Consider the following 24,592-nt stretch of genomic DNA (forward strand, 5'->3'; position numbering starts at 1 on the left):
ATGAAGAGAATATGCTGTGGATACGGACACTATATTTCCGTTATGGTTTGTTCACGATGAACCAATCTATTCCAGTACAATGTTCTCCAATGTGCGCGGATACGTTTTGGTAGTTTCACGATTTATGAGAAAAGATGCTAATGTACTACATGAGAAAGCAGGTAATGGGGGTTTGGATGGCCCTATCCGATACATAATTTAGTTTAGTTTTCATATTCTCCTGTTTGTGTAATTGTATTTTGACTACGTTTGGATGATTATTAACGGAGTAACACTCACATCTCCAAATGTAATGAAATTGCTGAAAAGATTCAACATTTTAGCTGACGTCTGAAAAAGACGACACTGGTTTGCTGATTAGTATATATCTCACCTAATTTCCGTTAATTGCTTAGAACGTCTCGGCTGCTATGCCAGAATTCAACATTCTTTTAACAAAACATACAATAAATGGTCTTACCATCGAAATAGTGTCCTGAATATACACACAACAATTAGACGGTTTTACTACATATCTTATTGTGAGCAAGACGCGCACCTGTTTGGCATCAACTTAACGTAAATAAAAAAAATAATATTTCACAGCACCTGAACATTCATTGAATATTCATTTAGCATCTAAGTTATTCTTTTTATGGTTATATAACTATTTCTCTTCATAAGTATGCAATGAAAAGTACAAAAAGATAGCTGAATATGGAGGTAAAGTTTGTCCAACGTAGACATGACCTGGTTTATACATTTTCAAACAATTTTCGTGTAAATATTGTTTGAGTTAGATAATGAATAAACACTGATAATGAATCAGAAAACGTTTTTGACAAACTCGCATCTGGTCAGTCAATATTCATAATTGTTTTGTCTATGAAAACGACACAAACCAATGCAATGAACAAGGTAAATCTGTTAAATATGTGTGCCTATACATTTCATAAAATGTATAAATCATTTTCATTAACATTAACAGTTTTTCTTATAAGGTTGAATTAATTGCTCAATAACCTGTTCATATGATTTTGCGAGGAATCTTTCATTGATTCAGGGATCGTTTGTACATAAATATGGGATGTAAGTAATCAGAAGCATTTTGACTATCTGTGCATTGTTATATGCTTTTATCATTTTTATTGTAAATAACAGAAAAAGCCAGAAATGCCGATAAGCCCCGTTGTAGTTCTTCGTGATGTTTGCGTAAATCATGGCGTCACTTTGACATTGCCTTACGAATTATCGAATTGTTGCATTGTATCTATTTTCAGTTTACTATTCCTACATATTCTAAACGTATTGAGCCATTGTAAGCAATGATTAGAGGGCTGAATGTCGGAAAATTTCCGAAAATGCTTCGTAGTGTAAATCGGAATTGTCTTTTGTTTACGTTTCATACAAGCGCAGTCTTTCGACATTCACACCCAATATTTTTCGTTTCGTTTTATGTTGACAGTTGGCATTGGTGACAAATACCATTTGTAATTTGTTTCAAAGATGTTTGAGGAATTCAAGGATGCATTTGTCGCAGCTGAATATGAAATATACGTGAAGTAATGTGCGTCTCAATACCGACCTTCGCGAAAAGTGATTTTGTAAACACTATCCAATATGGCGGAAAGCGCACTTCGGCGTTCCTGTACGTGTATTTTCGAAAACATCCCAACCGATTACGGGTTCATCGGTGACGTTTCAGGTTTATCATTACTGGTTTCATGAAAACTTGATATCAATGATCATTAATGTGCTGTTATTGAAATTCAAAACTCCCAGTAATTATCACATTTCAAAACATAGAGCAAATAACGCTGTAAATCGCGATTTTGTATAGCGTAAGAAAGGCGACGTTTACGATGAAGCCAATTTTAAGAGGTTATTTTAAGCACTTCAACTTTGTCTAATATACTAGTGGATGGTATCAAGAAACAGGAAATTTCATGAGGAACTCAAAACTGTAAATTATATTTGTTTGCGTAGTATATTTAGAATTTTATTGGACTTCAAACTGAGGGTTGAAGAGGAAGGACATACATGTCCCTGTGTCATCCAGTGGATTACAGTTCAAACTTCATCAATCTGTCTTTATGAATAGGTGACAAAAACAACACCACATGTATATGCTTTACGTAGGCAATAGACTTACCAATTATATCTGCTTCTGCAGAATCAGCGAATGAATCATGTATGGAACAGACGAAAAACATAAGGACCAAGCACCTGGCCAAAACTCTCGCCATTTTTGTTCCGTGTTCAGTATACCAAAGCCTTAGATCTGTACACTGAATCCCAAGGACAGCTATTCCGGTATTAGACCAACGTGGGTAACACCATCCGCCAAGAACGAATATACATAAACGGCAGCCATGGAGTGGGTATTGATCGGCATCTGTTTGGGTCAGGTAGCAACGGGTATGTATGGCCGCGTTACGGTCCTGTTGGTCAACGCTGGTGACTTGTGTCCATTGTAGGCCTCATGTTCAGACGTATTTAAAGACGACAACAGCGTTTGGACACCTGCCATTCATTTCTCACGTGACTGTGAAGCACTGGGAATTTCGCAATGAAAACAAACCGTGACCCAACTGTTGATAAGGGGAACCAATACACCGTCCTGTTCAGCTATACATTGGACGAGAGAATCAGTGTGTGTTTTATTCAAGAGTAGCAGTGCGTGTAGTGTTCCTGACCTGAAACAAACGGCCCGTTATAACAAGAACAAGTTATATAAATACAGTATATTGTGAATAGATGTAATCAGTGTCTGTTATAACCTGGTTATATGTAGTAATGCACTTTAGGGAGTCATTTTGTGATAGGCTAATGTAATTGTGTCCTGGCAGTTATTATCGTCATTTATGTTGTTATTGTGGTCATGTGTATAAACTAGTGCTCAAAAGAAACTATACACCACATTCAAAATGAAAAAAATAGAAAATGAAAAGTGAAGGGATAAAACCATACTGTGCCCGATAGAACAAGTGAAACAATCTGTCTCCTTCGGCTCTGGCAACGTATGATCCGTCGTCTTACGTCATCAGAGGGTCGACGTGGCTTGGCGTGTATGTACATCGAAGTCAGTGGGGGTTACACTCACTATTGATTCAATATCTGGTGGCTTTTCGCAGAAAAAATAAGACGTTGTTGATTTGTGCGAAAGTTCAGACTATGATACCTCGAGTTTGTCAGTGTCCATCGATGTTCCATCGATCTTGCAACTAACTAATCTGCGTAGACAGACTGAGCAAGCTGAGTGTGTGTAGTTAGAAACCTAGCTGAACAATAGTTAGCAAGTCTTCCTGTCGTCGACTGAAATAGAAGACCAAGCTTTAAAGTTTAATCAACAGTGATACATTCTCTGTATTTTCAAGAAAGGAATATGAACAGATCATAAAAGACGTTTCCAAAGTTAAGACTGTAACAAAGGAAATGCGCTGATACTTTACTGTAGGGAACACAGGAATCTCCGAATCATTTTGTCCAGTTTGAGGACATCATAAATGATGCTTATCAGACATTTGGACATGGATGCGAAAAGAGGACATTACAAGAACTTTAAAAAATACTAGTAAACCTTTTGTCAATGTGACTCCTGACCAGATAAAACATTTCATACCCGTGAGATCGGCACCCATCTTGAATAGCACTGGGAACGGGCGGTGTTACAACAAATGTCACAGCAGGCGATGTCTTTGTAACAAATCAGGTAGGATGTGTTCAAGCAGGTGGTGTCTATGCTGTAACTCAGGTGCAATGTGTTCAAGTAGGTGGTGTCTATGTTAAAACTCAGATACAGTGCGTTCAAGCCACTGTCATTCCAGGAATCGAAAGTATTTGAATAAATTGAGATTCTAAATGGGGTGTGTTAGCGTTAAAATATATTGTGTACCATCCAGTTTTAATATGTCTCTCTTATAGCAATAAAACATATCTGATTATCAACACATTTCTCGCTATTTCAAAGGGATTGCGCAGTGCTGCGCGCCCAGTCCGCAGATTATGGAAGCTAGGCCGCAGTTGACGGGAACATAACGAGAACGAATACGTTTCCGTAATTTACGGTTTGGGCAATTCTCTACTTTATGTACGACGCATGTACTCACTCTCTCACTCACTCACTCACTCACTCACTCACTCACTCACTCACCCACCCACTCACTCACTCACTCACTCACTCACCCACTCACTCACTCACTCACTCACTCACCCACTCACCCACCCACTCACTCACTCACTCACTCACCCACTCACTCACTCACTCACCCACTCACGCTCCCACCCACTCTGGGTTTCTGGAGCACCTTAATGTATCAGTCCGTTCATTCAATGTTTTATCATGTAGCGACTCCCAGAATCCAATTAGTTTAAGACAGGGAAGACTCACTAAAATATTGATGGCCTAGTATTGATTCCCATTTACTGACTAAACTGACCGTCAAGTTGCTTTTATGAAGTTACGGTTATATCATGCAGTGTGGACACATTTTCGGTGATAAATGTGTCTAATTGCCAGTATGCCACAAATGAATATGCGCCACACACAGGATTTGACCAATTTGGAATATGTACTGACAATACAGATATAAAGTATTGTACCTTGGCTCTGTTAGCTTAAGCCATACTGGTCCTGGATGACGTCCAATGGCTGTGATCAATGTGACCCTTGGCAAGTGTAAGGTAGTAGAACGTGGTCAATAGTGTCTGTGAAATTTCCAATTTTCAGTTCCCTAATTCTGAGTGAGTGAATGATGAGCGAGCGGGGATTTGTTTTAGGCCTTATGAACAATATTACACCTTTGTCACCTTCATATTGGAGGGTCGGCTAGCGTTTTGAACACGGGTGCATGAGAAACGTTGGACAAACTTGGATTTAGACCCAGCGAACACAGGCTTCGTGGTGGCCCGAAGACCACTTCCATGCTCGTCCTGTAGACGATTGCGTCATCAGTTCCCCTAAATCTGTGGAAGGTGAACATCGTATTTGTTTTCAAGAGAACTCCTCCATCTCGGCTAGTACACGTCGTTTATCAAATGTGAACATCAACCAAGACAGAAACCCTGACCACTCAATCCCGATAGTCGCCTCCTACAACAGGCATGGGTTACTGATGGTCAATTCTAACCATGATCGATGGTGGACAATATCGCTGCACAGAAAATATATTTCCTTGAACTCTGAGTGCTCCCACTGCCAGAGAAACACGTCACACGTCTCCAAACAGCCATCGAATGTTCCTCTCACCCACCACAGCTTCATCTGAATATCAAGACATACGGCAGCTTGAGCTGAATATTCCCCAGGGAGCTGAGAATGAAGGAGTACCCCACTGTTCCATTGACCAGGCTTACAGTGTAACTTCAGGTGCATGCTTTGATTGACCAGGCTTACAGTGTAACTTCAGGTGCATGCTTTGAGGACGGCACTTGTTAGATCATTGCCACGAATATTATAAAATTATCAAATAGTCCCTTCGTCGTCTGAAACTTGTGTGTGTCACTTGATTATAAAATAAATTTCACTTCGGTACGTGTTGAAGTCAATTGTTTATTAATGCATCATAGATTTATGAGATGATGTATAGTTTTAAATCACACCTGTGTTACCTGTACAGTTTATGAAACTTAATACAGATTAACGTCTCGGGAATGAACGGGTTGGGTGATGTGTGTCGTGTGGGCTGCTGAACTACGTCACGCCAGGATGTAGGTAACACTGAAAGACAAAAGGTAAACTGAGGAAACACGCTAGATAACCAACACAATCCAGGTCACTCAGTCCATAGACTGACAATCAACAGTCCAAACGGGAGGACTCCCCTGTAGCTGTAGAGACATTTGGTATTGATAGTGACTGATATTTATCATGTGGGAGAATCAGCAAGAACGCAAAGCGATGACGTCATGACCGCTTGACAGTAAATAAATATGTGGAATATCAGTGTAATATATTCATGAGTGTAATGGACAAACCAGAGATGAACAGTATGTGACTAGCTTACAGTCTCTTGTAATGTTCCAACTAGACGAGGTACATAAAAATCGAGTCCGGACCAGACAATCCAGTGATTGCATCTATATATGCATTTAGGATACGATTAATATGTGTCAGTCAAGACTGCACGATCCAGTTATTCGCTTCTTAAGAGTAGCACGAGTTGTTGATTCCCAATTCTAACCCGGATCTCCACGGATTACTGACGGAGTACCTGATCAATTGAAAATACGCATGTCACATAATACTTGAAATAGACATGAACACCAATGTCAGAATAAAGCACGCTGTCTTGAAAATATGAGAGTCAACAACCTTAAAGTCAGATCTCATTTCTAAGTAGAGGAATGTGACCTCTCCTGATTACTGGTTACCTCAGAATTACTCTTACTGACATGGGTTAATAGGAGGGATCCGAACGACAGCTTCGAGTTGTACAGATCCCGTCATCGTTTATCTCTCACTTCAGTGTTATAAATGTTTGAAACGGATAGTACTTCCCATACATGTGCTATCATAAAGAATACATAAGACATTTTAGAATTTTCCTTTCAGTTTTAAAATTTTGAACTGACATGTTAAAAGCCAATTCTGAAGTGGGAGGTGCCATGTGAAAGTACCCTGTTGCTAATGGTTGTTCCGTGGATGACACTGGTCACATAGAGCGTTAAAGAAAGACCTCAGACCAACCACTAGTGTCTGAAACAATTGCTGAATTACTGAAAATGAAGCTCATAGTGAAAAGGTAAAATGTAATGAACAAGGGCCCAGAGACAATCTGGACTTGCCACATTTTCTAGATTTGCATGGGCATTCTTGTATATATTTGCTTCAGGGTCTGTATGACAGACTGACTGGAGTGATCCGTGCAGATATATATTCTGACACCACTGTTCACAGTCTCACAGTTTGTTTATCCTCAGAAGAACCCACCAATGGTGGTACGTGAGAAAAGTACAATATATATTCACATATGATAAAATCATCAAAATAACAGGATTATAAGGTAAATCCATATAGTGAGTGAGAGTTTCAATGAAATCTGACAAAATTAAGTTAACACGAGTCTCGTGCAGCTCTAACTAATCTAAAGATGATCTTGAAGATCATTTTGTACTATGGTGCTACATCAGTAGCGAGAAGTATGGTGTGCGTTTGAGATTGTTGGATGTCTAGAATATACATGTCCCATGTATTACTATAGATTGCATATAATGTACACCAGGATAACACGCTTATATTATATATACTTCCCATCAAAAGTTTAGATTCTAACCTAAATATTGCAAAATATTCCATGCAGTTTAAAAGTGTGTTTTACACATGAACTCATGTATTGTAAAACAAACAGGAAACGTGGAAAGGTTGTTGTCATTTGTTCAATAACTGATAACAAATCAGGGAAAATTGGCGAATTCTTATCCAAACTTTACACTAAAACGCAGCTGTTCACATGTACTACGTGCTTTTCAGCCATTTGATGCATGGTCTCCGTGCAGTTCATCTGCATAAGGTTTGCAGTTGGTTCCCAGAAGTTAGTGGAGAAATCAATCTTCGATGTCACGATATATGTGACATATAACATATGTTGAGTGTTTTAAGTTAGTCTGAAAATGTCATGAAACAGTGGAACGTGACGTCATGTAACACACACATGCTGACCGTGTTAAGCTACACAAATTCCCATGAACAAAATGAACAGAAAATCACCGTTGTCTGTGATAGCCGGAACAGGAAACATTAGGGACGATCGCCGCAAACCAACTGATCACGTCAATTCTGATTCAATCGAAGTACGCTGTGTGAATATGTACTGTGACTGTGTCTGTTGTGTGGGATTGCGTAATTACCCTCTGGGATCAAGTATTAGAAAATGGCGGGTGTCTTCTATTCAGAGATACGTAAGCACGTGAGTGCGACTGTGCACCTTGACACCTATTACTCAATGTTTCTTTTGAACTAAGATGTCTATTCTCCAGAAGATTGGTTTTGTGCAATATACACCCTGAACACAGCATTGTCCCCGGGGTGGCATTATAATCAGATGCATAATAACCAGGGTGCAGTATCTATCATTTGGTGTCTGTGTAATAAACTCTCCCAGGCCTTTGTGTTGTGTGTCGTTTGTTCACCTATCTCAGATTTAGGAGCACGAACGTGTTCAGGGACACAGTTGATTGAGCATGGATGTTTTCTTCCTTTTTCAAAATGTGGATCAAAATGTCGGGCTTTCCCCCAACATTAAGTTGACAAAAGTGTATAATGTTCTGAAAGGTCCAAAACAAGCCCACACTCACTTACTAACTCATTCGCACACTCAGAATGTGAGGGAACTGGTGTCACAGTGGTCTAAGTCGACAAAATTGTTGTTCATAATTTCATCCTCTAGACGATGTAGAGAATGCATGTTTTGAGGGTTCGAATCCCAGTCGCCCAGAGTAGGTGTGTCAGCACCGCACCCATGTGTGTGGGTTGTCTCAATCACCTGGATCACTTACGGTTAACTCAAATTTAGGAGACACGCCGTCAAGTTGAATACGGTGTTAAACCAAGAGCATGCAAGAACCCCTTTCTAATACTGTGTAAAGCTGTGTTAAACCAAGCGCACCAAAAATCCCTTTTTAAGTTCTGTGCAAAGCTGTTGTTAACCCCGAGCACCCAAGAACTCCGTTCAAATATATGTATGCATCTTGAATCAAGGTCAAGGTGTCTACAATGCTTGTTCTCAGAACCGACTCAAAGGGTGATGAAGTGGTCAGGCTCATTGACGTAGCTGATGACGTCATCGTGCCCTGATATGAGGTAAGTTACAAGGGCGTAATTTTTTAAAAATATTTTAAATTAACGGAAATATACATTAACACTTCAGACAGTCGTTTCAAAAACGACACACAAAGCTCAAAATACCCTTCAACAAATGTAAGAAGTCTTGTATGTGTCTTCAGATCTCTTTGGCGTATTTCCAGGCTACTGCTGTGCGGCGTCAGGCAACAATTTGTGAAATGTCAGTGATGTGCTAGGACAGGACACAAGTAATTAGAGCAAATCTTTCAGTTATAGCTGAGATATCATTTATCCAATCTTCGAGGGATAACCGAGGTTGTGAGTTATTTTTTGGTGTCGTCGTTTCATATTGTAATATTCATTACTGATTTACCAAGAAGATGCCATGCTGAACGCTACATCAGTTAGATGTAATTATTTTGCTCTTGAACACTAAACTAGTATTCATAATCACTTAGCAGCATCACTGTACCATTGCCATAGTTTTTCATAACTATTATCGGGATGATTCCCAACAAATTGTGTGCTCGGTCGTAATGTGGTAATATCGTCACCTATTTCCGTGACATGTAATTTCAATTAATCACGGTAAGTTTGTTAAAATCAAACCGAACTTAATATTTGGTCTTAATTTGGTATAAATTATTCTTGCAAACATTTTATTGCAACAGGACACAGTAAGGGTGTTTTCCTGATATTTTTAATGCATTGTATTGTACGATCAGATCACTCGATTGCGTCGAGTGACGTTTTGACATGTTACCATGACCTGTCACTAGCGCAATGATGTAGGTCGCTTTGACGTTAGTGTCTAGTCCGTTTCTTTTGTATTTACGATTAGATCCTAGTTATGATGAATTCAGTCCTTAAAACCATTTCGGACACTAAATCCATTTCATGGAAACTCTGTGATTGAGTTTACTACAAAATAACGGCTACAGAAGTGTAACATCAAAGGAAGCCGCCATTACGGTAATATCATAACTTAGACACCAAACCTTCTTGTCCGTTTTCTTAATGTTTGTCTTATGAAATACTTAACTCCATAATTATTTTCTGCTATAAAAACGAACTTATATAAATTAATACGGACAACTTAAGATCATCTGGTTAAATATATTTTCATGTATTTACCTTACCTACGTGAGGTCATCATTACCGTCATGTCACGGCATCGGCTCAGTAAACATTTTGCTTGTCCGTTTTGTAATGTTACTGTCTATCATAAAAAACAAATCATACCATAATTTTCCTTGTAAAATTCGGACAAAACGGACATTGAAAGGACAACCTCATGTGCATTTGTATTGTTGTGAACTTGATTTCTTTATTTCCAGTGTAAACAAGCCAGTCATCTACTTGGATTCTGATTGGCTAATATCTAGTCACATGACATGTCAGGAATCTATATAAGCTCGGCGCGAATTTCGAACAGGGACTTGATCAGACCTCCTCAGAGGCACCACTTGTGTAATAGCTGATCTTGTCGATACCTTTAAGCCCAAACACAAATTCATAGAATATTAAAAGGACTAAACAGGAGTATTTATATAGGTGAATACACTATTGTATATATCATTCTCCTTGGGAAATTCAATTGCTAATATAGGAGATTATTTAATTTGCATTATTGGTCCATTGAAGTAAGTCGTTATGCTGATCACTGAGTCTTATTAAGAATCCTGACATGTCATACCTCTGATATCAAGTGCAAACATACTGTAAAAAGGGACCACTTCTGAATATTTATCAAAAGTTTACATTTGTTGTTAAATCCTGACTTGGTCTCTCATTCACTGACGCCCCAAGCTCGGGGTGTTACAATATGAGCAGACCTGCAATGTGTACCTCAACATACTGTGCTTTTAAAGGAAAAACAGATATATACTGTTCAAACAAAAGTAGGGGAACCCAGACTTTGAAGTCTGGTAGAAAGAAAACCCATCGAGGAACGTTACAATGACGTTCATCTTGTGTATGCAGCATCATTTCACGTTATCACCACACCCAAACACATTGCATGGGAAGCACGTGCACAACATGGGAGCCTCCAACACATGCATGGGGTGTCATTATGAATCTTGACGTCGATAAATCACTGTAGACCATTTTTCCGATAATTTCCTGCATTTGTGCATGGTCAGGGTTTTCAGGGTCAAATCATACACTACTGACTGAAACTTGTAAACCTGAAATTTTCATGTCATACTCCAGTCACCTAACATGTAGGATAACTGAACGAACAGCTTTGCTTTGAATGAAATCCATGTGGTGATGGATTCTCAAAAAATCCATATTATTGTATCAACATTGTTTTAATCCCATGTGTCTCCCAATTCCGACAATCGTACTTTGAAAGTACTGTTCCCCTACTTTTTATGAGTATGTTTACTTTGTATGTTAATGTCGAGAGATCTTGCATCAAAGAACGTAGAGAATGTTCATCCATGCGTCGAACGTTGATATGCACTGCCCTTTCTCCACACATCCACATCCTTACCTCTCCATTAAACGTGTTATCAATTATAAGAGAGACCATTACATACTGTGCTACCCCACGTATTCCAGATAACCTCCACTGGAGAACTGAACAATAACCTTTACGTAAAGGATATTTTACACCAGAGGTGCAATTTCCCTCAACACCGCTCTCGACGACCGCGACGAGAAGGTAGGTGTCGTGTGCTCGGAGAGTCGGACGATGTTTCCTATCTCCAGAGATGTATATTGAATTCTGTATAATTTGACGCTACGTGACGTATCTGACGAAAAGTCACATAATATACACACCTTTACAACGGGATATTCCCTGTGTGTACGTTAAACAAAGTCGAGTATTTCGTGTCCTTGTACTTTCGTTATTAAACTGGACCATACCCCCGCAAAGTTCACTGTTTAGGTTGAAACTGGATATTTGTGTGTTAATGTAAATATGATACAGAGGTATATACTGCCATGGCATTCAACTGTGTGAAAACTTAACACTCTGTTGGAATTACACAGCCATAAATCTTAATATTCATCGTTCTTCCCAACGCGGAAGTTGGATTGTGGTAGCATGTGATCTCATGCTCAAAATTCAGGTCACGAAGTTGAAGTTAAGCACCATTGAGCTCGGACAGTCCTTGGATGGGTGACCGTGTTTGTCAGTTCTAGCACTGCCCCACATCGAAGCACATGACACATGTGGGTCTCACCTTAGGCAAGCGAAGTTGTTCCAAATTGCCTCTGTTTACCCAAATGGGTACCCGATGGAATTAAGTCATGTATCCACTAACCTTCTATAGCGCAGGCAGTTTGGGTTAATCGGGGTAATAATAATAAGATTGTTTGGGCGCTTCGAGCATCGTGTGCATTGAATAATGCGCATGATAAATGTACTATTATTATTTTTATTATTATATACCCTAGTTTCGTCATGATAAATGATATGGTTCATTACAGTCAAAACACACTGGCACGGGAGGCGCCGACACGCACCACTGACTCGTTACAATGGGATTTAATTGTTGTTACAGTCACATGTGGAATACATGAAACAGAAACGACAAAGAAACAGTAAAGCACTAAATTGTAAATGGAATTATAACATTTAAATATTATCAATAAACTTCACACGTTGGACACAGTTTAGCGAAATTATTATTTGTCATTTATCAAGAGTAAAGCACTAAATTGTAATGGAATTAAAATATTTAAACTCTACCAATAACAAAAGACAGCAAATAATACTGGATCTGCGCTGGAACATCGTGGACACTTTATTTTAACTTTAATTTAACTTTCATAAATGCGATGCCACATCAGTAAACTGCGTGAGAGGGAGGTTACCAGTAGCCAGACGGTGCTTCAGCTGCTGGAGATGAGACTCACTGCCGTGGTAATTGGCCTTTTTGGGTGGGAACCTGTGACCATCCGTACTTCATTTTCTGCTCTTCAACAGGAAACTCGAAAATGTAGAGAGTGATTAAGCTGTGCATTTGCCATGATGGAAATGTTGTTTGAGATATACGTCATGCTGCCTCGTGTGCGATATGATTGGATAACTAGTGGCATTGATTGAACACACACTATATAAGTGACATTGTGTCAAGCCAGTAATAATATTCCAGTAGGAGAACAGATCTCGCACCCGTAATCAACTTTCACACCCGAATTCAGACTTTGATCCCTTGAAATAACAACGCTAAAACAACATATCACACCAAAGGGTTTTCACCCACAACCCAAGGGATCGACGCTTCTGTAAGACACCAATGGTACACCGTTACCGCCTTCACGGCGCTCTCTGTAGCCATCCAGAGTAGTCAAATACTCGGACAATGTTGATGTTGTCATCGTCAAGAGACCTGAAGTCATGTCATCCGAATACAGCGAAAATCTAAACCTGTTTTGTTTACAGTTTACGATATCAACATGGAGCGGAGTTAACCGGAATCTACTTTTGAAACCTCAAAATCGAAAATTCAGTTGGCAGATTTCCATTACAATGTGTCTTAGTGTCTGTGTGTGTACACTGTACCTAGCAATATATTGAACTTTGTGTGACGTTTTTGAACTTTTAATGTCTATTTCCGTCAATTTAAAAAATTTTAAGAATTATGTCCTCGTAACTCACCTCAGTCTAGTTTCGAACAGGAAAACCAGCAAGGATTACATCACGAGTATCCAGTTTTGAGGACATGACATCTGACGTAACTGTGTGCGTGCGTGAGTGAGTGCTCGTGTGTACGTTGTACTTCGAATCGTTCCAACCCCTAAACAATCCATGCTTCTTATCCTCTCTCAGATAAAGAATCCTTGTAGGAATTAAACAATAAATGCTTCATATTATCTTTCAGATGGCTACCTCTCAGAAGCTGACGGAACATTACTTAACCTGTGTCATCTGCTCCGGCGTCTTCAGTAATCCCTGTACACTTGTGTGTAATCACACCTTTTGTCGGAAATGTATCGTCAACTACACCAAAACCAGACCAGAAGCCATCAGTGCCAAGTCCCTCCTCTGTCCATTCTGCAGCAAGATGACGAAAGTGTCCGACCCTGACAGACCCGTGGAGGAGTGGGCGGATGACATCAAGCCTATCTTTCTTATCCAGGGCCTCTTGGACTCGTTTGGTCCGGGATCTAAAGGTAGACACGTGTTAAGCGGCTATCCTACAATGACTCAGAAGTATAGCATGTTTCATTATACAGACTTTATAAATTAGCTTGAGAAAATATAATATGTATCTGTTAATTCAAACATCGTGATGATATCAGTGGTTTGCATAGTAAATATTATTCGTGTTCAGTTACTTTGTACATTCTGACATCGGTCCACCTGTGCACTGTACCTTAAACAGCATTGAACGTACAACGTCATCTTTGATATGCCTGTTGTACCCTCTAACACAGTCAATGTGTCATCACAATGATGTCAGTGGTTGGCAGTCAACAGAGCAAGTATTATTTGTGCTCAGTGACTTTGTGCAATCTGAAATCAGTACACCTGTGCACTGGACGTTAAACACCTTTGAACGTGCAATCTCATCTTTCAGATACAACCTGCTGCAGCTGTTGTAAAGAGGAAGGGGAGACAACTGCGTCAGTTTGGTGCTACGTGTGTGATGAGGCGATGTGTGGGAGATGCATCAGAGTTCACAACTGCATCCCATCAGCTCGTCATCACAATGTCATGGACCTCTCTAAGGAAGTCAAGGTCAAACGAAGGCGGATGGTCATGTGCAAGGAACACAAGGATGAACGTGTTAAGTTGTTGTGTAAAGATTGCGGGAAAGCAGTTTGTCAGACCTGTTGTACCATCTACCACAGGCAATGTGTCTTTGTGGTTAGCTTGGAATCAGAGATGCAGGCAATGAAAGCAGCACTGACACGGGTGACTGGCAATTTGTCACAGAGAAAGGAAAAACTCAACAAAGAGATCGAGACAAACAAATGTAGGCTGGACGACGAAACATTTCGATTGAAAGAAATGGAATCTCTTATTAACTCTGAAACTGTGAAGGTGATAGAACAGGTTAAACTCAAGAAAAGGAGACTTCTAGATGAACTGAAAGTGATGTCAGACAAATACGTCGGACAAATGAAAGCAGACATAAAATCAGCTGAGATATCAGTACAGATGTATCAACAACAGACGGAGTTAATAGACCAGGCTCTACCATCTGAGTGTGAAATGGATGTGTATAAGATGTATCAGGGATGTGAGGCCGGTGATGTGGAGGCTGTCGGAGACGCTGACCTGAAGGAGAGAGGACGAATAGCCAGTGTCACATTCCGACAGGACACAGACAAGCTGAGTAAAGCACTGGACGATCTACAGCTGGGCGAGATAGAGGTCCTGTATGAGAGTGTGCTGGACCTGAAGTCTACTCCTGAGTTACAAGACACCACTGACGTCAGAGTAGCGGACGATACAGAAATAGCGCTGCCTCATGGAGTGACAGTGGTGGCGGTGGGTGGGGTAGACACGGTTGTCGTCACCGACATCTACAACAGGAGTGTGAAGTCCTTCTACACCAGCAACAATCAGCGACGCTACAGTAAGATCCTGCTTGGTGGACGTCCCTGGGGTATTACGAAGTTGACACACGATCGGGTAGCTATCTCTTTGACAAACACCAAACAGATTGTAACAGTAGAGGTCAAACCAGACCTGGAGTTACTGACAACCATGAGAACCAGCAAACAGTATTTAGGTATAACGTCCCTGACTCCATCAACACTAGCATCTGGTTCCCAGTCTCCTCCCTCTGTTGATATCCTGGATATGACAGGAAGGGTGCTGAGGTCTATCAGTCCACTCCACAAAGGTAACACTATCTTACAGTTTCCCAACTTCCTCAGTACCACATGGACAGGTAACATCCTGGTGTCTGACTGGGGAACCAAGCGTGTCGTATGTCTGACCCCTGAGGGAGATGTGATGTTCAACTACAGACCTACAGGAGACCCAGCACTGGAGTGTCCTCATGGCATTACAAGTATCGGCACAGGCGACATCCTGCTTACAGACTACAGTCTGCACCGAGTCATCCATCTGACTGAGTCAGGACAGTTTGTACAAAATCTGATAACATCCAAGGACTGTATTCAACATCCACGTGGAATGTGTATCGATGAGAGAGGGTGGCTCCATGTTTGTCTTGAAAAGGGCGTCATACAGACGTTCTCGTGTAAATAGAGAAACGCTGGTGAGCTGCTGATGCATTTCGGGGCATTCTGGTAGATACACACAGACAGAAGATGATAGTGTGTCCTCTTGTCTGTGTACAACAAGGTATATCCAGTTGTCCATATTGTTACAAAACACCACAAAGTGACGGTGGCAGGCAGTCAGATCACACACTCGTGTATTTACTGATTTTGTTGAATCTAAACGACTGGTGTGAACAGATGTTAAATGCTTGAAAAGAATTAAAAACGTCCATGATATATGTTCCGTCGTTTTCCGGGGATGGGGGTGAAGTAGTAATGTCCACTACTTCCATACACTGAAAGATAGAGGTAGCTCTTGCGGAAATCAAAGACCACACAACACAACTCAACACAGCACAACAACAACATACACCCATTGTCACAAAGAATACATAAATTGAAAGACAAATTGTAAAAACATATAGACTGTATTTCTGTCACTTGTTGCTGTTTTATTGAAGAAAGTATCAAGAACGAAAATCAGACAGTGTAGCACTCACGTAGAGCTTGAAAAAAATCCAACACATCTCATGCAACACCAAACTACACCGTCGTTGCAATGTGCGTGACTCTTCTTTATGATGACTGCATACATTTCTCTCCAGTCTGTTGAGTTTCTTAGCATTATAACGATAAACTTGATCAAGTCACATATCTTCATAATCCAACTTTATGTTATACCTTTAACCGGGTTACATTAAGGCAAAAGACGGCGACAAAAAGCATCTCTCTCTCCCTGTTAGCGGTAACATAATGAACCTCCCTGACAAAACAACAGTATTTCTGGAAGGTGGTAAGTTGTCGATGAATGTATTTGTAACGCGGATAACAGATCTGCACCAAAAGCACATGTTGGTGTATTAAACATTCGTTCCTTCTCTATCCTTGTTTCCTTGTCTGCAATCTCGCTGGATCTCTGCTCCAGTGTTGCCAGTTCTGTCATAATTCAAAAAGGATAGTTTCTAATCAGCGTTACAAAACTGCAATGTACGTTACATTACAAACGAATGCACTGGACAATAGACCGATTATATAACAACTTACATAACACAACACATAAAATACATTGTATCCAGTAAAAACTTGCGAGCGACATATTTCGTATTTTTAATGGTAAAATCTTCATTCCTCGTAGGCCTTCCATTCATGTAGGTACAAACTATGGCAACAGAAATGGATCTCATACATTGTAACCTTGTGGAGAATCGAACCCGTTTCTTCGGCTTGACGAGAGGACGCTTTAACCTTTGGGCTACCCCACCGCCTCTCTGGTTGCAAGATGACCGGCAACTGTGTGGAAATCATTCCTACTCTGGCTACCCAGCCTGGATGTTTAGAAACTTGAGTTTCAACGTGGGGATCAACGGGTAACATGTTACAGTTCCACGGGGAGGGAGTCGGGGTGGGTTTAATGTAGAGGACTTGTTTTGTCTTGTTTGTTTGTTTTCTTTGCTTGTTTTCTCTACTTTTAAAACTAATTTGATCTAGAAATTTAGTTGAAATAAATTAATGACTTACTTTTATTCCTTAACAACAATTACCCATCTGTTAAATGTATTTGGAAACCGACGAAACTCCTTTTTCCCTAGACCCCCCTCTCTGAAATCAGGGATAATCTACAACTATACTGGCTTGCGACCAGTTATCGCCATTTTTAAGGCGTTTTTAACGATTTACTCCATTATTTCTTAACAGAATGAAATAAAATTAGTCTTGGTGATAGATCAGCTTTTCACCGATGCTTTCTGCTTGATTACAGTTGCCGATCATGTTTCTCCAAAACGTGGTCAACAGGAAGCGCGGTAGTACAGATTGTGCTTTCCCACCAACTAACATTGGGTCAGTTCAAAGTTAATTGATTGAATGTTGGCATTATGGGTATGTTCAGATAAATTAAAATCTGCACCTTTTCTGGACTGAATTGTCAAGTCATAGATTCACAACACAGTCTGGATGATTTTCATTCAATTCGCATCGTTTATGAAATTTCATGTCAACACACTAATGGTCACGTGACATACCCCGACGTGTTTGAATCTTGTTTTCCCAGGGATTCATATACTCACAGTAATTTTAACGGGAGACGGTGTTTTCGTAGACTGAACCAGTTCGCAGACGCGGTGATTTCGTTACCCAGCCTGTTTCGTAGACGGTGATTTCATGGACGTGTATAAATAAATCTTTGGGATTTATGTTGGTTGACATTAGTCAAATGTAAAACGATATTATTGGAAAATGACCCATGTCAGAATTAATAATAATACCAAACTAACATTTACTAACATCATTTACTAACGTCTACGAATCCACCGTATTTCCACGTCTACGAACCAGTCTGGTCTACGAATTCACTGCAAGCCATTTTAACTCTTCTAACCTATCGCTTGTTGGATGTGTCAATGTGTGAAATGCTACGTAATTACAAGTAAAATTATCTGCGCAAGCACTACAGCCAGGTGTTGGCAATAATTGGTGCGCGGCGATAACTATCCAATATAGTCTCCCTGCTGAAATGTAGTGCGTGGTTGGTATACGCTGTTTTGCTGTATCCGTTGTGTCAACGTATTCCAGTCTACCTACACAACGTTGTGAAAACGTCCAAGGTGGTCCTTGGAATGACACTGGAGCCATATAAGATATGTCGATAGACCACAACGAAACTGCAACGTTGTGAAAGTGACGTAACACAAAATTGTGAAAACGCTCGGTTCCTATAGCAAGTATTCTGCCAAGATTACACTTTGTAAATGAACCTTTGTTGATAAAGTTCATTTTAGCTTTCAACGTCTGATACCTTTGTTTGACGGATGTAACTCGCCATAGCTCGTTTAAAGCATTGTCATTGGCCTGGAAATTTCAGTACATTTTCTAACGGGAGGGGAAAATCTTATCCTGTTATTACCTCCCCTGATCGGGACCGCCGTGTCCTGACACGTGGGAACCCCATATTGGAAGCCATCACGTACTACAAACGACAAGGTTGTTTACGGTGTGAAACAAACGTATCGTCCTCTTGAAACTGGAAGAAATACACGCGAACTTCTGAACAGTGTGTCTACGGTTTCTTTGGTGTATTTCCGTGTAAGTGTTAATGTTGACAATGTTCAAATGCGCTTGATTTTCGAGGTGTTGGCTAAACTAGGTCATTGAAAACTGGAAGAACAAAAATGATTGATCTTCCTTGTTCTCATTTTGATCGACGACCACTTGGGTGTGGTAGTGATTCTATAGTCATTTAGGTTACATGGTATCCGGGATGTTAATACATTTGTCATTCTCTCTCCAGCACGGTATGTGCATTTGTTCAACCTGGACTGATTTTAGTGTGGGGAAGGTCCATTCTAAGTTATCTTTACGGTTTCCGTTAACTACAGGTTAAGATTCTTGAATACTTACTCATGTTCGTATCGAGCAGTAAATCTTAAGATCAAGGTCATTGGTGGTATGATTGACCGGTTATTATCTTTTGGAAAAAAAGACCTAATACCATGGTTGGAGAAACCTGCCGATTGGCCAATAATATTTCGTTCGGCCTATGATAGGCAGATAGGTACGTTTCCCCAACCTGAATATTCATGGGTAAGCACGCCTGCACGGAAATCAAAACGGTCATTCATAAGCTAATAATATTAAGCTTACATGTACTCATTCAATATCTGCAGTTTAGGGGAAAGGGGCTTTTATATCAGTGGCTGTTTCATGAAATAACATACTAACAGTTAAAACAAACAACTGTGTAATGTTATCTTGTCCAGAATATGCCTTCAGAAGCACAAATAACCTTGAGTAGATGCATCAATCCAATGCCATATACTTCCCAATCCCCTGTGCTGAATGGATGAAATGTTTTTTTTAATCGCTTATACATGAAAGGAGAGGTTTGTATTTGCATGTAAAGAATGTGTGAAAATGTGTCTTAAGGAATCTCTCATCTGCTTATCAAAGGGGAAAAAGCATGCATTAATCAGCCACCTATCTAATATTCAAAAGTTTCTTCACTAAGAAATGTTTTTAGCACTGCACATCACAAAAGTATGTAGTGAATCCAAATCCCTCAGTCCGCATGGATTTATCAAAATTTTCTTCAGCACAGACAGTGATTGCATGAAGAGATTCCACTGCAGTCAGAAAAATAGCAACAAGGAAACAGTGAATGAGTGTAGTTAACTTTCATCTGTATCAACTGACACAACAAAATAAATTTCTCTTGCCCAAGGATACACCGTCAATGTAGCCATTGGATGACCTCCAAACATTTAGTTGTAGACAAACTGAAATTAAGGCTGCATTGCATTTCCCATTTAAAGCTCTGTTGAGTTCGTAGCTGAATTAGAATAGGATAATGTGTGAAGGGGTAGTCTTATGATGTGGTGTCTTAGTACTATTAATAATGGTGTACACTTTATTCCACCAGGTCTCCAACAAGAGGAACAATGTCGGAGGATTTTGATGTGGAGGCAATGTTGGAGGCTCCCTTCAATAAAGAGGTTCGTTTTGATGAGACCTTGTTAGTTTTCAATGGCCAACAATATAATTTGAGAAAACATCACTTTACCAAGGTTATCACAAATATCGTAATTTATATGTACCAAACATGGATATGTTTGTAATATTTTAAGTAGTATAGGTCATAGAATCCCAGAATACTGTTAATAGTTTGTTCTAAGAACATGGTTTGAAAAATGGATTCTTTCACATGTTTGTAAGCGTATTTGCTGTGCAGCAAATGTGCCCTGTAAGTATTTGGTTGCATGCATGAATTTTACAATCATGATGTGACAAACTTGTGATATTTCAGGATAGTTCAAGTGCAGTGAAAGATGATCATGATGATATACTTTTAGCAGCAGATTTACATTGTTACAGATCACACAGGTTATAATATAGGATATCAAAAACAATTGGACAAGACAGTGCTTAAAATATGTGTGTGAAAAGGTGAGGTGATTGAATATGAGTGATCGTCTTTCCCATACACCGGGTTTAAACAATACATAATATTTTGTAATATGGACATTGTGCAGTGGAGTGAATTAGTTTTGCAAAGAACTATAATTTGTACTTTATGTATATATGGTGTTATTCGTTAATTTAATCTTCTCTGAAAGTTCATCAGTTACGTTTTGTTGAGGACTGTTTGCACTTTGCTTTGCTGTGTTCGTAAAATTTGGATTGGGAATTTCTTGATGCATTTTGTTAGTGTCCTGTTAGTAAATATAATCAAACATGTGTCACATCTGGACTGAATACAATGTTTATGCTGGTGATTTTTTTTGTCTTAGATTACCAACTCTGTTACATGTACAGCTAGCCCCTACTGTGCTTCATGGCATACATGACAGAATTCCAGGTATCCCCCACTTGCAACAAACAAAAAAGCATCTGACTTGTATTCATGCATTTTAGTACATTGGTCAGTGATTAAGTATAAATATTTTCAAATAAATAACTATCGCTTATGAATTAAGTGCCATGCTATGAACCAAGTACCACACCTGTGCATGCACAAATATCTGAAAATTAGTACAATTAAGAACATAAATCACATCTAATTCAATGGGTCCTCTTCAAGCAAAATGGCTTTAAAATGTTTTCCAGTTCAGATGAGAGCTTCTATTCCAGCTGATAAAGTGACTTCATTCTTAAAAAGAACATAAGTTTTTATTCTGTATAATTTGAGTATTAGAAAGCCAACTGAAATTTTGCCCCTCCATCTCACCTCAGATAACACATGGACGTTGGACAGCAGCTGTTGGAGCCAGCCCGTCCGGTGGGGAATCTTAGCATCCTGACTTAATGCCATGATTCATCAAAGTCCGCTCCACAAAGAACTGGATTTCTAATCACCTTGCATCAATACTAAGAATCATGTTGTATGTGTGCTCGACAAGATAGTGTTGTGATGTTGGCAAGCAGATTGGAAACTTTCCAAATTATTCTGGGGTATTCAGTTTTTCAAATTTCAGATCCCAATTCTTAGTAATTATCAAACATTGTCAAGTTAGTCATAATGTACCATACTGTCTGTCTTTATAAAAGTAGCGGTAAACATAGGGAATGGAAAGAAGTTCAAATTTTGAAAGTTTCCAATCTTCTGTGTTAGGGTCCCAAAGTTTGCTGATATATTTACACTTTTTATTTCAGCCCCGATATGGTAATGTGAGACATGTCAGATATTCTAGGGGTAACATTTGTAACAGTGCCATCTTAAGTTGCACCTGAACTAATTCTTTGTGATTTGTTCTCCTTCCTTCACCCATTGCTGTGCTGATTTCATCAATGTGCTGTTTTGGCCTCGCAGGGAGAAAGAAAAAGAAGTGGATCTCACGAAGACAAGAAAAGGTTTGAGTTCAAGCCAGTTATTTTTGTAGACAAGTTGCATAGTGTAGGCAAAGTTGTATGAAGAGTTCTTGTTAATTATAAGGAATAAAGTAGCTACAGGATTTGTTTTGTCGCACCAAAGCTCTACTGGAAAACTGTGACTTTAGAAAAGCAGGATTCATAATCAATCATCCTTAAGTGAACATCCAAAATAATAGATCACTTATCTGTGAGATTCAGTGTTGTGTTCAGATTAGTCCAAGCAAGATGGTTGCTTCTATGTAAAAGGAACTCCCAAGTGTTTATCTTCTCATCAGAATACCAACTATTTCAATCTAACATATAATGGTTTCTGTAGGCTTATGGTTGTGGAGCCCTACATCCTGAAGAAAAGTTGTGACCACAAACCATGCGGTTTCTCAAAGGAAAGATCTATCACCACAAATATTGGAAATGGTCCTTTCCCTGTTGTTCAGACGGGATTAAATGACTGCAGTATTCCAGAATTTGTGCTTATGATGGATTCATTCATCAGCATTTTATTTCCTTTTTAGGGTGCAGCTATCCCGAATCTTAACAACTCTTCAGCCACCTTTCTAATTGTAATTTGTTCTGTATATTGAAATAGGTATCTCTTTGAGTGCTATAAGAGCAAGATCTTTGAAATTGATGCTAACCTGAGCGTTAACCAGGTATGTGAGCCCTATGATCAATGGGGTACAGGACTCGCTCACTGTAATGAGTAGAAGTGAGGAACATAGAACAAACTGCTACTTGCAGAGGTTGATGCAGAGCTTACCTTATTGTGTCCATAAGGTATTTGTTTCGTAGGGAGCTGTTTGACAAACATTTTATGAAATACAATCTTTTGCAAGTTGTTTCGTACAAGCTGTCAGATTGCCTGTATTTTGACCCTGATTTGGTTTTAGTGTTTGCATTGTGATTTATTCTTTGCTCTCAGAAGAATGAGTTGAGTCTGAAGAAAGTTCAGTTAATGGCAAAATTCCATTAAAAGTAAGGCTACCCTCAGTTTGTATCAGCTTTCCCTTCTTACTTCCTTTTTCTGGGAAATTAATGTAACTTCAATGTTATGAGTCTAATCAATCATGTCTTAAACTAAGGTGTAACGATCTGAAACTCTTTGGAATATTAGATGAAGTTGAGCTTTATGCATTGAACGAGATATCGTTTCTCAGCAGGAGGAAGAGGAGCCGAAGTAGAAGCCGTGACAGAAAAAGGTAAAGTTACGAAATATTTTATCCCATGTTACCACAATATTATATGATGTTTTTGTAACTTGAAAAGAGTTAATATTCGGTATAGTTTTGTTTTATTAACAAGAACACCCTGTCCATGATTTGTTCGTTGATATTATGTATGCCAAACAATTACATTTGAACTTTCTTCTTTTGAAAAAGAAAGCTATTAGCACCCTGGTGTAAATGAGTCTTTAAAATGATAATCCTGCTCCAACATGTCTGAAATTCAAAAGTTTACTCTGTCAAATCTCTTGGCATTGATGCATGCCGAAAATCGAAAAGCACATGCATTTCTTTCAGATGTTGATGGTAATCCAGTGTTGGCTGAAGAGCGTGTTTTTGCGTCTTGGACAAACAAATATGAGTTTGAACGCACCTACGTAACGCGTGGGTCTTGTGGACGCATTGACTCGAGAAGTATTAATTTCCTATCACAAATCAAAAACGTACATCTGTGTGTACATGTCCTAGCGTATTGGGTTATTTCATGTCAAAGACTACTGCGAACGTTTATAAAAGTTTCCGGTCCATAAACTCTTCCGTTTGTTAAACAAAACCAGTTTCATTTGTGTGGCACTTTTCATGACCAATACCCAAACCGGTTACTTGATTTACATCTATTTTCGGTTTTGCATGAATTAATGTATGGTGTGGTCCATAAGTTTCTTCAGCCAGTCAGATGATACCTATTGAAGGGCTCGGCAATGTTCGTAATTTGGTTAGCTTGGGGATTGGGCGAAAACATCACAACCTTGTGTCAAGCTAAAAATAGCCAGGCATGCCAAGGGGTATTTGTCAGAACGGGGTAACGGCGTGAACAAATATAAAGCAGAATAAATGTGAAGATTGAATATGGCTGTTGATGTCCTTTTATGGACTCTAGATATTTTGATATTCTACAACAGACTTCTTGTTTTTTTTCCTTAGAATTCATCAGAGTGAGTGAATGTATAATCATTGTCCATGAACATTTGTCATTTACCTTGTTCCGTGAAATACAGCGAATCCTTACAAGAAAGTCGTTTACTACGTTTGCATAAATTTGACAGCT

At 39.4% G+C, this 24,592-nt stretch overlaps 2 protein-coding genes across 4 annotated transcripts in view; both read left to right on the top strand.

Moving 5' to 3' along the window:
* Nucleotides 1–24,592, top strand: part of LOC137258492 (RNA-binding protein 39-like) — a 378,418-nt gene that overhangs the window by 346,095 nt on the left and 7,731 nt on the right. The window contains exons 1-4 of one of the 3 annotated variants that reach the window (XM_067796183.1): nt 18,820–19,042; nt 20,376–20,448; nt 22,263–22,303; nt 23,479–23,520. In XM_067796183.1, coding sequence (XP_067652284.1) covers nt 20,395–20,448; nt 22,263–22,303; nt 23,479–23,520 — 137 coding nt within the window. In that variant the 5' untranslated portion in view covers nt 18,820–19,042; nt 20,376–20,394. Of the gene's footprint in view, nt 1–18,819; nt 19,043–20,375; nt 20,449–22,262; nt 22,304–23,478; nt 23,521–24,592 lie in introns of those variants that run through there. The other 2 variants (XM_067796185.1, XM_067796184.1) reach the window with 2 other exon arrangements.
* LOC137258489 (E3 ubiquitin-protein ligase TRIM56-like) lies at nt 13,578–16,198 on the top strand. Its single transcript, XM_067796180.1, has 2 exons — nt 13,578–13,894; nt 14,302–16,198. Exons 1-2 carry the CDS (start codon nt 13,582–13,584, stop codon nt 15,945–15,947), a joined length of 1,959 nt encoding a protein of 652 aa, XP_067652281.1. The 5' UTR covers nt 13,578–13,581; the 3' UTR covers nt 15,948–16,198.

The sequence above is a fragment of the Haliotis asinina genome, chromosome 12 (genome assembly GCF_037392515.1).
Source record: "Haliotis asinina isolate JCU_RB_2024 chromosome 12, JCU_Hal_asi_v2, whole genome shotgun sequence".
Taxonomy (NCBI): domain Eukaryota; kingdom Metazoa; phylum Mollusca; class Gastropoda; order Lepetellida; family Haliotidae; genus Haliotis; species Haliotis asinina.

Coding starts and splice junctions, on each gene's coding strand:
- LOC137258489 (XM_067796180.1), top strand. CDS start 13,582: ATGCTTCATATTATCTTTCAGATGGCTACCTCTCAGAAGCTGACGGAA. Junction 13,895..14,301: donor GTTTGGTCCGGGATCTAAAG/GTAGACACGTGT, acceptor CTCATCTTTCAG/ATACAACCTGCTGCAGCTGT.